General features: G+C 42.5%; 1 protein-coding gene across 2 annotated transcripts in view; it reads right to left on the reverse strand.

The window, feature by feature from the left end:
• uroc1 (urocanate hydratase 1) overlaps positions 1 to 14,001 on the reverse strand; it is a 111,332-nt gene that overhangs the window by 10,572 nt on the left and 86,759 nt on the right. For both annotated transcript variants that reach the window (XM_059649698.1, XM_059649699.1), the window contains exon 16: positions 3,505 to 3,603. In XM_059649698.1, coding sequence (XP_059505681.1) covers positions 3,505 to 3,603 — 99 coding nt within the window. The remainder of the gene's footprint in view (positions 1 to 3,504; positions 3,604 to 14,001) is intronic.

Here is a 14,001-nt window from a genome sequence, read left to right on the forward strand (position 1 = left end):
TCTGATCATCCAACTCAGTCCCCCGTTCCTGCTTTCTCCCCATAACATACCCTCTGATCTCTTTATCCCTAACAATTATATGTAAACCCTTCCTGCACACATTTGATGTATTGGCTTCAACTGCTTTCCATGGCAAAGAATTTCCCAGGCTCAGCATTCCTTGGATAAAGAAATGTTTTTAAAAATTTATTCATTTGTTGGATGTGGGTTAGTTGCTGGTCCAGCATTTATTTCCCCATCCCTAGTTGCCCCTTGAGAAGGTGGCGGTGAGCTGCCTTCTTGAGCCGCTGCAGTCCCTGTGCTGAGGGTTGACCCACAATGTCCCTTAGGGAGGGATTTTCTTCAGCTCTGAGTCCTATACGTCCTACAACATATCCTTAGACTGTGATTCCTGGCTCTGGACTCCCCATTCATCAGGAACACCCTTCCTGCTTTCCCCCGTCTAGTTCTGTCAGAATTTCAGAGGTTTCTATGAGATTCGTTTAAATTCTGGTGATTATAATCCTAAACCAATCCAGGAGAAAATTACTGCAGATGCTGGAAGTAGTACTGCAAACAAAAACTGCTGGAGATCACAGCAGGTCAGGCAGCATATGTGGAGAGAGAGAAAGCAAGGTAACGTTTTGAGTCCAGATGACACTTCATCAGACCCTACACATCAGCTCTGATGAAGAGACGTCTGGATTTGAAATGTTAGCTTGCTTTCTCTCCATGGATGCTGCCTCACCTGCTGTTATAGAACATAGAACAGCACAGCACAGGCCCTTCGGCCCGCGATTTTGTGCCGACCTATTATCCTACTAAGATCAATCTACCCTGCATACCCTACATTTTACTATCCTCCATGTGTCTATCTAAGAGTCGCTTAAAAGTCTCTAAAGTATCTGACTCCACTACCACTGCCGGCAGTGAATTCCACACCCACCACTTTCTGTGTGAAGAACCTACCTCTGACATCTCCCCTATACCTTCCTCCATTCACCTTGGAATTATGTCCCCTCGTAATAGTCATTTCTACTCTGGGAAAAAGTCTCTGGCTATCCATTCTATCTATGCCTCTCATCATCTTGTACACCTCTATCAAGTCACCTCTCATCCTTCTTTGCTCCCTCAACCTTTCCCCATAAGACCTGCCCTCTAGTCCAGGCAGCATCCTGATAAATCTCCTCTGCACCCTCTCTAAAGCTTCCACATCCTTCCTGTAATGAAGGATTTTCTGTTCTAACCTATCCAGTCTCTCTTCATACATAAGTCCTGCCATCCCAGGGATCCTGGTTGCACACCCTCCATCACCAGAACATCCTTCCTCAGATACGGAGACCAAAACCGCACAGAATACTCCAGGTGTGGCCTCACCATGGCCCTGGACCATTCCAGCAATACATTCCCGTTCCTCTATTTGAAACCTGAGGGAGGACCCTCATTCAAATTAGAAAGGAGTGAATGGGCTGGAAATCACTGGAATACAGAGGCATGAGGAGCTGGTGTTTTTCTCCTTCGAGCAGCAAAGGAGGATTTAATGGAGATGTTCAAAATTCAGAAGAGTTTCCACAGGATTTTAAAAACAGTTTTGGAGTATTACATATACTTTAAAACATTTTAAATCAGAAGAAACTGTTTCCAGGAACAGGCGGGTCAATAGCCAGAAGGTCAGATTAAACATTTTTGGTAAAAAAAACACATCACAGATAAGGTTTTTTTTTAACCCAGTGAGTCAGTTTGATTTGGAATGTGCTTCCTGAAGAGGCAGTGGAAGCAGATTCAGCAATAATTCAAAAAGGGAAGTGAGAGATACACTGAGAAGGAGCACTTTGCAGGAATATGAGGGAGTGTTACTAATTGGATACAGACACAATGATATTACGTGCTGTCAGATCTGACATTGGTTTTAAAATGCTAAGTACTGTTAACACAGGCATTTGACAAGGATCAACCTTTAGCTTCCTCCTCTTTCTCATCTACTCGCTGGCCCTCGAGGAAATATTTTAAGAAGGGCATTGATAACCGGCAGCTTCACTGCATCAACAATTGTTTATTAATTATTCTCATCTAATGACGTGAGGGCCAAAATTTCCTCCAATTTAATTTTGGGCTGGCTGAAGCCATTGACTTCGCGTCCTCCCTCTAGTTGACCTCTCCAGTCCCATCCTGACCAATTGGATGTGGCGGCACTAGGCTGCAGTGGCCTTGGTGTCAGAGTGTGACACTGAGTGAGCATTCCGATCACTAGGACTGCCTACTCCCATGTCCCATAACATCCTCTTACACCATACCTATCTCAGCGTATCTGTTGTTGAAACCACTGCCCATACCATTGTTCCACACCCCTCACCCCCAAACAAGACCATTCTGTGCTCTCTTAGATATTGTACCCTGCACACCCTCCTGAACATGTCCCACCTCAAAACCAGGAGCCATTTGCCCACCTCTCCACCTTGTTCCCAATGATGTCCATTGGACTTGGTTCAGCTTCATTGCTGCTGGCCCTTTCATCTAGGAAAGGTAATGGGCACACTGCAAACGATCCATGTCAGCTTGGCAGCAGTGGGGTGGTCTTTATACAGGGCCTCCTTACTGATGCCTGAAGAGGCCATTCCTCAAGAGGCAGGGATCTGGCACACACAGAGCTAGCAGGGGTCCTGGGTTGTGGTTTTTGACATTGGCCTGTCACTGGTCATTGTGGTGGTGAACATCAGCCCAAACGGCATGACTTTTGTTTTATTCATTCACAGGATGAGGGCGTTGTTGGCTGGTCCAGCATTTATCCCATTGATGGCCATCCTAGCGTTCAGTTAGAAGTCACCCACATTGCTGTGGGCATGGAGTCACATGTATTTCGGACCAGATAAAGACAGCAGTTTCCTTCACTAAAAAAAATTAGTAAGCCAGATGAGCTTTTCCAACGATCGGGAATGATTTCGTGGTCATCATTAGACTCTTAATTCCAGAATTTTATTGAATTCAAATTTCACTAATGGCCATGGTGCAATTTAAACTCAAGTTCTGTGGAAGGGTTACTCGCCCGAAACATTGACTTTGATTTTTCTTCACAGATGCTGCCAGACCTGCTGAGCTTTTCCAGCAACTTCTGTTTTTGTGTCAGATCAGCATAATCTGACTGAAAGAAGAAGCAGGCTCGAGGGGCTGAATGGTCTACTCATATTCCAATTTCTTATGTTTCGATGATTTTATGGTAAAGCCTCCCATTCTTGGCCAAGCTTCGGCACAGACACCAGCACCAATATCCATGTCCTTTTGTGTGCTGGTGTCAAACTGTACTTTGTAATGTCTCTGGGGATGTGCCTTGGGATCAGAGATAATGGGAACGGCAGATGCTGGAGAATCCAAGATAACAAAGTGTGGAGCTGGATGAACACAGCAGGCCGAGCAGCATCTCAGGAGCACAAAAGCTGACGTTTCAAGCCTAGACCCTTCATCAGAGAGCGCTGATGAGGTGCCTTGGGAAGTTTGATTTTATTACAGCTGTTTCATAAATGCTGCTACCTTGATCTTGCCTGCAGCAATAGCCTGGTTTATTGCAACCGCTATCTTCACACGTCCTTTCTGGTCTGAATACAGAATCCGAGCTTGAGAGCCGACAACCTGAAAAATACAGGCAGGAAATTTCAATGGAGTCTATTCAGCCTCTGAAATCGCTGACGAATTCTTCATCGACAGAACCTTTCTCATCAATCATTTCTATAGCCTGTCTAAAGCCTTCATACTCTTCTGAAAGTGTAGTACCCAGAACTAAACAAAAGAAACTCCATCTGAGGCCAAGGTAACGAGGTGTAGAGCTGGATGAACACAGCAGGACAAGCAGCTTCTATGAAGTTTCATTATGCCATCATGCTTTTCTACATGACATTGAATACGTTATGAGGGTGGGTTAGTGATGGAGATAGCACACAGCTTAAATTCCTGCACCAGCTGAGGTTATTGCGAAGGACTCTCCCCTCACCTGAAGTGTAAACCGCCCCTAGTCATCTCTCTCTAAAGACTATAGTGCTTTTATCTTTAATACACACATTAGAGGGTACAACAGTCCCTGTGCATATTATAGAGAATACCAGCCCTTGTGTACATTATAGAGAATAGCACTCCATGACTATATCAGCCAGAATGGCAGTCCCCAAATACACTGTAGAGAATAGCAGCCCCTGTGTACATTATAGAGAAGAGCAGTCCCTGTGTATGTTATAGAGAACAGCTGTCCCTGTGTATATTGCAGAAAACAGCAGTCCCTGTGCATATCATTGAGAACATCAGTCCCTGTGTATATTATTGAGAACAGCAGCCCCAGCGTATATTATAGAGAATAGCAGTCCCTCTGTATGTTATAGAGAGTAGCAGTCCCTGTGTATATTATAGAGAACAGCAGTCCCTGTGCTTATTATTTGAGAACAGCAGCCCCTGTGCATATTATAGAGAACAGTAGCCCCTGTGTGTATTATAGAGACCAGCAGTCCCTGTGTATATTATAGAGAACAGCAATCCCTGCTTATACTATAGAGAATAGCAGTCCCTGAGTATAATACAGAGAACAGCAGTCCCTGTGTGTATTACTGAGAACAGCAGTCCCTGTGTATATTATAGAGAACAGCAGTCCCTGTGTATATTATAGAGAAGAGCAGTCCTTGTGCACATTATAGAGAACAGCAGTTATGTGTATATTACAGAGAACAGCAGTCCCTGTGTATATTTTCGAGAACAGCAGCTCCCGTGTATATCATAGAGAACAGCAGTCCCCATGTACATTATAGAGAACAGCAGTCCCTGTGTATAATATAAAGAACAGGATGTCCCTGTGTATATTACAGAGAACAGCAGTCCCTGTGTATATTTTCGAGAACAGCAGCCCCCGTGTATAGCATAGAGAACAGCAGTCCCCGTGTATATCATAGAGAACAGCAGTCCCGTGCATAACATAGAGAACAGCAGTCCGTGTATATTATACAGAATAGCAGCCCCTGTGTATATTATAGAGAACAGCAGCCCCCGTGTATATTATAGAGAACAGCAGTCCCTGCATACATTATGGAGATTAGCAGCCCCCGTGTATATTACAGAGAACAGCAGTCCCTGTGTATATTATAGAGAACAGCAGCCCCTGTGTATATTATGGAGAATAGCAGTCCCTGTGTATAATACAGAGAACAGCAGTCCCTGTGTGTATTATAGAGAATAGCAGTCCCTCTGTATGTTATAGAGAATAGCAGTCCCCGTGTATATTATAGAGAACAGCAGTCCCTGTGTAAATTATAGAGAGAGGAGTCCCTGTGCTTATTATTTGAGAACAGCAGCCCCTGTGCATATTGTAGAGAACAGCAGCCCCTGTGTGTATTATAGAGACCAGCAGTCCCTGTGTATATTATAGAGAATAGCAGTCCCTGTGTATAATACAGAGAACAGCAGTCCCTGTGTGTATTACTGAGAACAGTAGTTCCTGTGTGTATTATAGAGAACAGCAGCCCGTGTATATTATAGAGAATAGCAATCACTGTGTATTTTATAGAGAACAGCAGCCCCTGTGTATATTATACAGAATAAGAGTCCCTGTGTGTATTATAGAGAATAGCAGTCCCTGTGTGTATTATAGAGAACAGCAGTCCATGTGTGTATTATAGAGAATAGCAGTCCCTGTGTATATTATAGAGAACAGCAGTTCCTGTGTATATTATAGAGAACAGCAGCCCCTGTGTATATTATGGAGAATAGCAGTCCCTGTGTGTATTATAGAGAATAGTAGTCCCTGTGGATATCATAGAGAATAGCAGTCCATGTGTGTGTTGTAGAGAATAGCAGTTCCTGTGTGTAATTTAGAGAATAGCAATCCCTGTGTATGTTATAGAGAACAGCAGCCCCTGTGTATGTTAGAGAGAACAGCAGTCCCTGTGTATATTACAGAGAACAGCAGCCCCCGTGTATATGATAGAGAACAGCAGTCCCTGCGTATATTCTGGACAATAGCAGTCCCTGTGTATATTATAGAGAATAGCAGTCCCTGTGTATATGAAAGAGAACAGCAGTCCCTGTGTATACTCTGGAGAATATCAGTCCCTGTGTGTATTATAGAGAATACTAGTCCCTGTGTATATTATAGAGAACAGCAGCCCCTGCGTATGTTATAGAGAGCAGCAGTCCCTGTGTATAATATAGAGAACAGCAGCCCGTGTGTGTATTATAGAGAATAGCAGCCCCTGTGTATATTATAGAGAACAGCAGCCCCTGCGTATGTTATAGAGAGCAGCAGTCCCTGTGTATAATATAGAGAACAGCAGCCCGTGTGTGTATTATAGAGAATAGCAGCCCCTGTGTATATTATAGAGAACAGCAGTCCGTGTGTATATTATAGAGAACAGCAGCCCCTGCGTATGTTATAGAGAGCAGCAGTCCCTGTGTATATTATACAGAATAAGAGTCCCTGTGTGTATTATAGAGAACAGCAGTTCCTGTGTATATTATAGAGAACAGCAGCCCCTGTGTATATTATGGAGAATAGCAGTCCCTGTGTGTATTATAGAGAATAGTAGTCCCTGTGTATATCATAGAGAATAGCAGTCCATGTGTGTGTTGTAGAGAATAGCAGTTCCTGTGTGTAATTTAGAGAATAGCAATCCCTGTGTATGTTATAGAGAACAGCAGCCCGTGTGTATGTTAGAGAGAACAGCAGTCCCTGTGTATATTACAGAGAACAGCAGCCCCCGTGTATATGATAGAGAACAGCAGTCCCTGCGTATATTCTGGACAATAGCAGTCCCTGTGTATATTATAGAGAATAGCAGTCCCTGTGTATATGAAAGAGAACAGCAGTCCCTGTGTATACTCTGGAGAATATCAGTCCCTGTGTGTATTATAGAGAATACTAGTCCCTGTGTATATTATAGAGAACAGCAGCCCCTGCGTATGTTATAGAGAGCAGCAGTCCCTGTGTATAATATAGAGAACAGCAGCCCGTGTGTGTATTATAGAGAATAGCAGCCCCTGTGTATATTATAGAGAACAGCAGCCCCTGCGTATGTTATAGAGAGCAGCAGTCCCTGTGTATAATATAGAGAACAGCAGCCCGTGTGTGTATTATAGAGAATAGCAGCCCCTGTGTATATTATAGAGAACAGCAGCCCCCGTGTATATTAGAGAGAACGGCAGTCCCTGCGTATATTCTGGAGAATAGCAGTCCCTGGGTATATTATAGAGAATAGCAGTCCCTGTGTATATTATAGGGAATAGCATTCCCTGTGTATATGATAGAGAACTGCAGCCCCTGTGTATATTCTGGAGAATAGCATTCCCTGTGCATATTATCGAGATGGGCAGTCCCTGTGTGTATTATAGAGAATAGTAGTCCCTCTGTATATTATAGGGAAAAGCAATCCCTGTGTATATTATAGAGAACAGCAGCCCCCGTGTGTATTATAGAGAATAGCAGTCCCTGTGTATATTATAGAGAATAGCAGTCCCTGTGTATATTATAGAGAATAGCAGTCCCCGTGTGTATTATAGTGAATAGTAGTCCCTGTGTGTATTATCGAGAACAGCAGTCCCTGTGTGTATTATAGAGAATAGCAGTCCCTGTGTATATTATACAGAACAGCAGCCCCTGTGTATATTATGGAGAATAGCAGTCCCTGTGTGTGTTATAGAGAACAGCAGTCCCTGTGTGTATTATAGAGAATAGCAGTCCCTGTGTATATTTTCGAGAACAGCAGCCCCCCGTGTATATCATAGAGAACAGCAGTCCCCATGTATATCATAGATAACAGCAGTCCCGTGCATAACATAGAGAACAGCAGTCCGTGCGTATATTATAGAGAACAGCAGTCCCTGTGTAAATTATAGAGAGAGCAGTCCCTGTGCTTATTATTTGAGAACAGCAGCGCCTGTGCATATTATAGAGAACAGCAGCCCCCGTGTATATTATAGAGAACAGCAGTCCCTGCGTACATTATGGCGATTAGCAGTCCCTGTGTATATTATACAGAACAGCAGTCCCTGTGTATATGATGGAGAATAGCAGTCCCTGTGTATAATACAGAGAACAGCAGTCCCTGTGTATATTATAGAGAACAGCAGTCCCTGTGTATAATACAGAGAACAGCAGTCCCTGTGTGTATTATACAGAACAGCAGTCCCTGCGTACATTATGGAGATTAGCAGTCCCTGTGTATATTATAGAGAAAAGCAGTCCCTGTGTATAATACAGAGAACAGCAGTCCCTGTGCATATTATAGAAAATAGCAATCCCTGTGTATATTATTAAGAACAGCAGCCCCCGCGTCTATTATAGAGAATAGCAGTCCCTCTGTATGTTATAGAGAACAGCGGTCTCTGTGTAAATTATAGAGAGAGCAGTCCCTGTGCTTATTATTTGAGAACAGCAGCGCCTGTGCATATTATAGAGAACAGCAGTCCCTGCGTACATTATGGCGATTAGCAGACCCTGTGTATATTATAGAGAACAGCAGTCCCTGTGTATATTATAGAGAACAGCAGCCCCTGTGTATATGATGGAGAATAGCAGTCCCTGTGTATAATACAGAGAACAGCAGTCCCTGTGTGTATTATACAGAACAGCAGTCCCTGCGTACATTATGGAGATTAGCAGTCCCTGTGTAAATTATAGAGAACAGCAGCCCCTGTGTATATTATGGAGAATAGCAGTCCCTGTGTATAATACAGAGAACAGCAGTCCCTGTGTGTGTTTTATAGAGAACAGCAGTCCCTGTGTATATTATAGAAAATAGCAATCCCTGTGTATATTATTGAGAACAGCAGCCCCCGCGTATATTATAGAGAATAGCAGTCCCTCTGTATGTTATAGAGAATAGCAGTCCCCGTGTATGTTATAGAGAACAGCAGTCCCTGTGTAAATTATAGAGAGAGCAGTCCCTGTGCTTATTATTTGAGAACAGCAGCGCCTGTGCATATTATAGAGAACAGCAGCCCCTGTGTGTATTATAGAGACCAGCAGTCCCTGTGTATTATAGAGAATAGCATGCCCTGTGTATAATACAGAGATCATCAGTCCCTGTGTGTATTACTGAGAACAGCAGTTCCTGAGTGTATTATAGAGAACAGCAGCCCCGTGTATATTATAGAGAATAGCAATCCCTGTGTATTTTATAGAGAACAGCAGCCCCTGTGTATATTATACAGAATAGCAGTCCCTGTGTGTATTGTAGAGAACAGCAGTCCCTGTGTGTATTATAGAGAAGAGCAGTCCCGGTGTATATTATAGAGAACAGCAGTCCCTGTGTATATTATAGAGAACAGCAGCCCCTGTGTGTATCATAGAGAACAGCAGTCCCCGTGTATATTATAGAGAACAGCAGTCCCGTGCATAACATAGAGAACAGCAGTCCATGTGGATATTATAGAGAATAGCAGCCCCTGTGTATATCACAGAGAACAGCAGCCCCTGTGTATATTATACAGAACAGCAGTCCCTGTGTGTATTATAGAGAATAGCAGTCCCTGTGTATATTATAGAGAACAGCAGTCCCTGTGTATATTATAGAGAACAGCAGCCCCTGTGTATATTATGGAGAATAGCAGTCCCTGTGTGTATTATAGAGAATAGTAGTCCCTGTGTGTATTATAGAGAACAGCAGTCCCTGTGTGTATTATAGAGAATAGCAGTTCCTGTGTGTATATTATGGAGAATAGCAGTCCCTGTGTGTATTATAGAGAATAGTAGTCCCTCTGTATATTATAGCGAATAGCAATCCCTGTGTGCATTATAGAGACTAGCAGTTCCTGTGTATATTATAGAGAACAGCTATCCCCGAGTATATTATGCAGAACAGCAGTCCCTGTGTATAATATGGAGAACAGCAGTCCCTGCGTATATTTTAGAGAACAGCAGTCCCCGTGTATATTACAGAGAACAGCAGTCCCCGTGTAAATTACAGAGAACAGCACTCCCTGCGTATATTTTAGAGAACAGCTGTCCCTGCGTATATTAGAGAGAATAGTAGTCCCTGTGTGTATTATAGAGAACAGCAGTCCATGTGTATATTACAGAGAACAGCAGTCCCTGTGTATATTTTCGAGAACAACAGCCCCCGTGTATATCATAGAGAACAGCAGTCCCCATGCATATTATAGAGAACAGCAGTCCCTGTCTATAATATAGTGAACAGCAGTCCGTGTGTATATTATAGAGAATAGCAGCCTCTGTGTATATTATAGAGAATGGCAGTCCCTGTGTATATTATAGAGAACAGCAGTCCCTGTGCATATTCTGGAGAATAACAGTCCCTGTGTATATTATAGAGAATGGCTGTCTCCGTGTATATTATAGAGAACAGCAGTCCCTGTGTATAGTATAGGGATTAGCATTCCCTGGGTATATTATAGAGAACAGCAGCCCCTGTGTATATTATGAAGAACAGCAGTCCCTGTGTATATTATCGAGAATGGCAGTCCCTGTGTGTAATTTAGAGAATAGTAGTCCCTGTGTATATTATAGAGAACAGTAGCCCCTGTGTGTATTTTAGAGAACAGCAGCAGCCGTGTATATTACAGAGAACAGCACTCCCTGTGTATATTATAGAGAACAGCAGACCCTGTGTATATTAGGGAGAATAGCAGTCCCTGGGTGTATTATAGAGAATAGTAGTCCCTGTGTATATTATAGAGAATAGCAGTCCATGTGTGTATTAGAGAGAACAGCAGTCCCTGTGTGTATTATACAGAATAGAAGTTCCTGTGTGTAATTGAGAGAAGAGCAATCCCTGTGTATGTTATAGAGAACAGCAGCCCCTGTGTATATTAGGGAGAATAGCAGTCCCTGGGTGTATTATAGAGAATAGTAGTCCCTGTGTATATTATAGAGAATAGCAGTCCATGTGTGTATTATAGAGAACAGCAGTCCCTGTGTGTATTATAGAGAATAGCAGTTCCTGTGTGTAATTGAGAGAAGAGCAATCCCTGTGTATGTTATAGAGAACAGCAGCCCCTGTGTATGTTAGAGAGAACAGCAGTCCCTGTGAAAAATATATAGAACAGCAGTCCATGTGTATATTATAGATAATAGCAGCCCCTGTGTAAATTATAGAGAACAGCAGCCCCCGTGTATATGATAGAGAACAGCAGTCCCTGCGTATATTCTGGAGAATAGCAGTCCCTGTGTATATTATAGAGAATAGCAGTCCCTGTGTATATTATAGAGAACAGCAGTCCCTGTGTGTATTAAGAGAATAGCAGTCCCTGTGTGTATTATAGAGAAGAGCAGTCCCTGTGTATTATAGAGAATAGCAGTTCCTGTGTGTAATTTAGAGAATAGCAATCCCTGTGTATATTGTCAAGAACAGCAGCCCCTGTGTATATTATGGAGAATAGCAGTCCCTGTGTGTATTATAGAGAATAGTAGTCCCTGTGTATATTATAGAGAACAGCAGTCCCTGTGTAAATTATAGAGAACAGCAGTCCCTGTGCTTATTATTTGAGAACAGCAGCCCCTGTGCATATTATAGAGAACAAGTAGAACCTGTGTGTATTATAGAGACCAGCAGTCCCTGTGTATATTATAGAGAATAGCAGTCCCTGTGTATAATACAGAGAACAGCAGTCCCTGTGTGTATTACTGAGAACAGCAGTCCCTGTGTGTATTATAGAGAACAACAGTCCTTGTGCATATTATAGAGACCAGCAGTCCTCGTGTATATTACAGAGAACAGCAGTCCCTGCGTATATTTTAGAGAACAGCAGTCCCTGTGTATATTATAGAGAACAGCAGCCCCTGTGTATATTATGGAGAATAGCAGTCCCTGTGTGTATTATAGAGAATAGTAGTCCCTGTGTATATTATAGAGAACAGCAGTCCCTGTGTATATTATAGAGAACAGCAATCCCTGCTTATGTTATAGAGAATAGCAGTCCCTGTGTATAATACAGAGAACTGCAGTCCCTGTGTGTATTACTGAGAACAGCAGCCCCCGTGTATATGATAGAGAACAGCAGTCCCTGCGTATATTCTGGAGAATAGCAGTCCCTGTGTATATTATAGAGAATAGCAGTCCCTGTGTATATTATAGAGAACAGCAGTCCCTGTGTGTATTAAGAGAATAGCAGTCCCTGTGTATAATATGGAGAACAGCAGTCCCTGCGTATATTTTAGAGAACAGCAGCCCCCGTGTATATTATAGAGAACAGCAGTCCCTGTGTGTATTATAGAGAATAGCAGTTCCTGTGTATATTATAGAGAACAGCAGTCCCTGTGTGTATTATAGAGAATAGCAGTTCCTGTGTGTAATTTAGAGAATAGCAATCCCTGTGTATATTATAGAGAACAGCAGCCCCTGTGCATATTATGAAGAATAGCAGTCCCTGTGTGTATTATAGAGAATAGTAGTCCCTGTGTATATTATAGAGAACAGTAGCCCCTGTGTGTATTTTAGAGAACAGCAACAGCCGTGTATATTACAGAGAACAGCACTCCCTGTGTATATTATAGAGAACAGCAGCCCCTGTGTATATTAGGGAGAATAGCAGTCCCTGGGTGTATTATAGAGAATAGTAGTCCCTGTGTATATTATAGAGAATAGCAGTCCATGTGTGTATTATAGAGAACAGCAGTCCCTGTGTGTATTATAGAGAATAGCAGTTCCTGTGTGTAATTGAGAGAAGAGCAATCCCTGTGTATGTTAGAGAGAACAGCAGCCCCTGTATATGTTAGAGAGAACAGCAGTCCCTGTGAAAAATATATAGAACAGCAGTCCATGTGTATATTATAGATAATAGCAGCCCCTGTGTAAATTATAGAGAACAGCAGCCCCCGTGTATATGATAGAGAACAGCAGTCCCTGCGTATATTCTGGAGAATAGCAGTCCCTGTGTATATTATAGAGAATAGCAGTCCCTGTGTATATTATAGAGAACAGCAGTCCCTGTGTGTATTAAGAGAATAGCAGTCCCTGTGTGTATTATAGAGAAGAGCAGTCCCTGTGTATTATAGAGAATAGCAGTTCCTGTGTGTAATTTAGAGAATAGCAATCCCTGTGTATATTGTCGAGAACAGCAGCCCCTGTGTATATTATGGAGAATAGCAGCCCCTGTGTGTATTATAGAGAATAGTAGTCCCTGTGTATATTATAGAGAACAGCAGTCCCTGTGTAAATTATAGAGAACAGCAGTCCCTGTGCTTATTATTTGAGAACAGCAGCCCCTGTGCATATTATAGAGAACAAGTAGAACCTGTGTGTATTATAGAGACCAGCAGTCCCTGTGTATATTATAGAGAATAGCAGTCCCTGTGTATAATACAGAGAACAGCAGTCCCTGTGTGTATTACTGAGAACAGCAGTCCCTGTGTGTATTATAGAGAACAACAGTCCCTGTGTATATTATGAAGAACAGCAGTCCCTGTGTATATTATCGAGAAGGGCAGTCCCTGTGTGTAATTTAGAGAATAGTAGTCCCTGTGTATATTATAGAGAACAGCAGACCCTGTGTATATTAGGGAGAATAGCAGTCCCTGGGTGTATTATAGAGAATAGTAGTCCCTGTGTATATTATAGAGAATAGCAGTCCATGTGTGTATTATAGAGAACAGCAGTCCCTGTGTGTATTATAGAGAATAGCAGTTCCTGTGTGTAATTGAGAGAAGAGCAATCCCTGTGTATGTTATAGAGAACAGCAGCCCCTGTGTATATTAGGGAGAATAGCAGTCCCTGGGTGTATTATAGAGAATAGTAGTCCCTGTGTATATTATAGAGAATAGCAGTCCATGTGTGTATTATAGAGAACAGCAGTCCCTGTGTGTATTATAGAGAATAGCAGTTCCTGTGTGTAATTGAGAGAAGAGCAATCCCTGTGTATGTTATAGAGAACAGCAGCCCCTGTGTATGTTAGAGAGAACAGCAGTCCCTGTGAAAAATATATAGAACAGCAGTCCATGTGTATATTATAGATAATAGCAGCCCCTGTGTAAATTATAGAGAACAGCAGCCCCCGTGTATATGATAGAGAACAGCAGTCCCTGCGTATATTCTGGAGAAT

The sequence above is a fragment of the Stegostoma tigrinum genome, chromosome 11 (genome assembly GCF_030684315.1).
Source record: "Stegostoma tigrinum isolate sSteTig4 chromosome 11, sSteTig4.hap1, whole genome shotgun sequence".
Classification (NCBI taxonomy): Eukaryota; Metazoa; Chordata; class Chondrichthyes; order Orectolobiformes; family Stegostomatidae; genus Stegostoma; species Stegostoma tigrinum.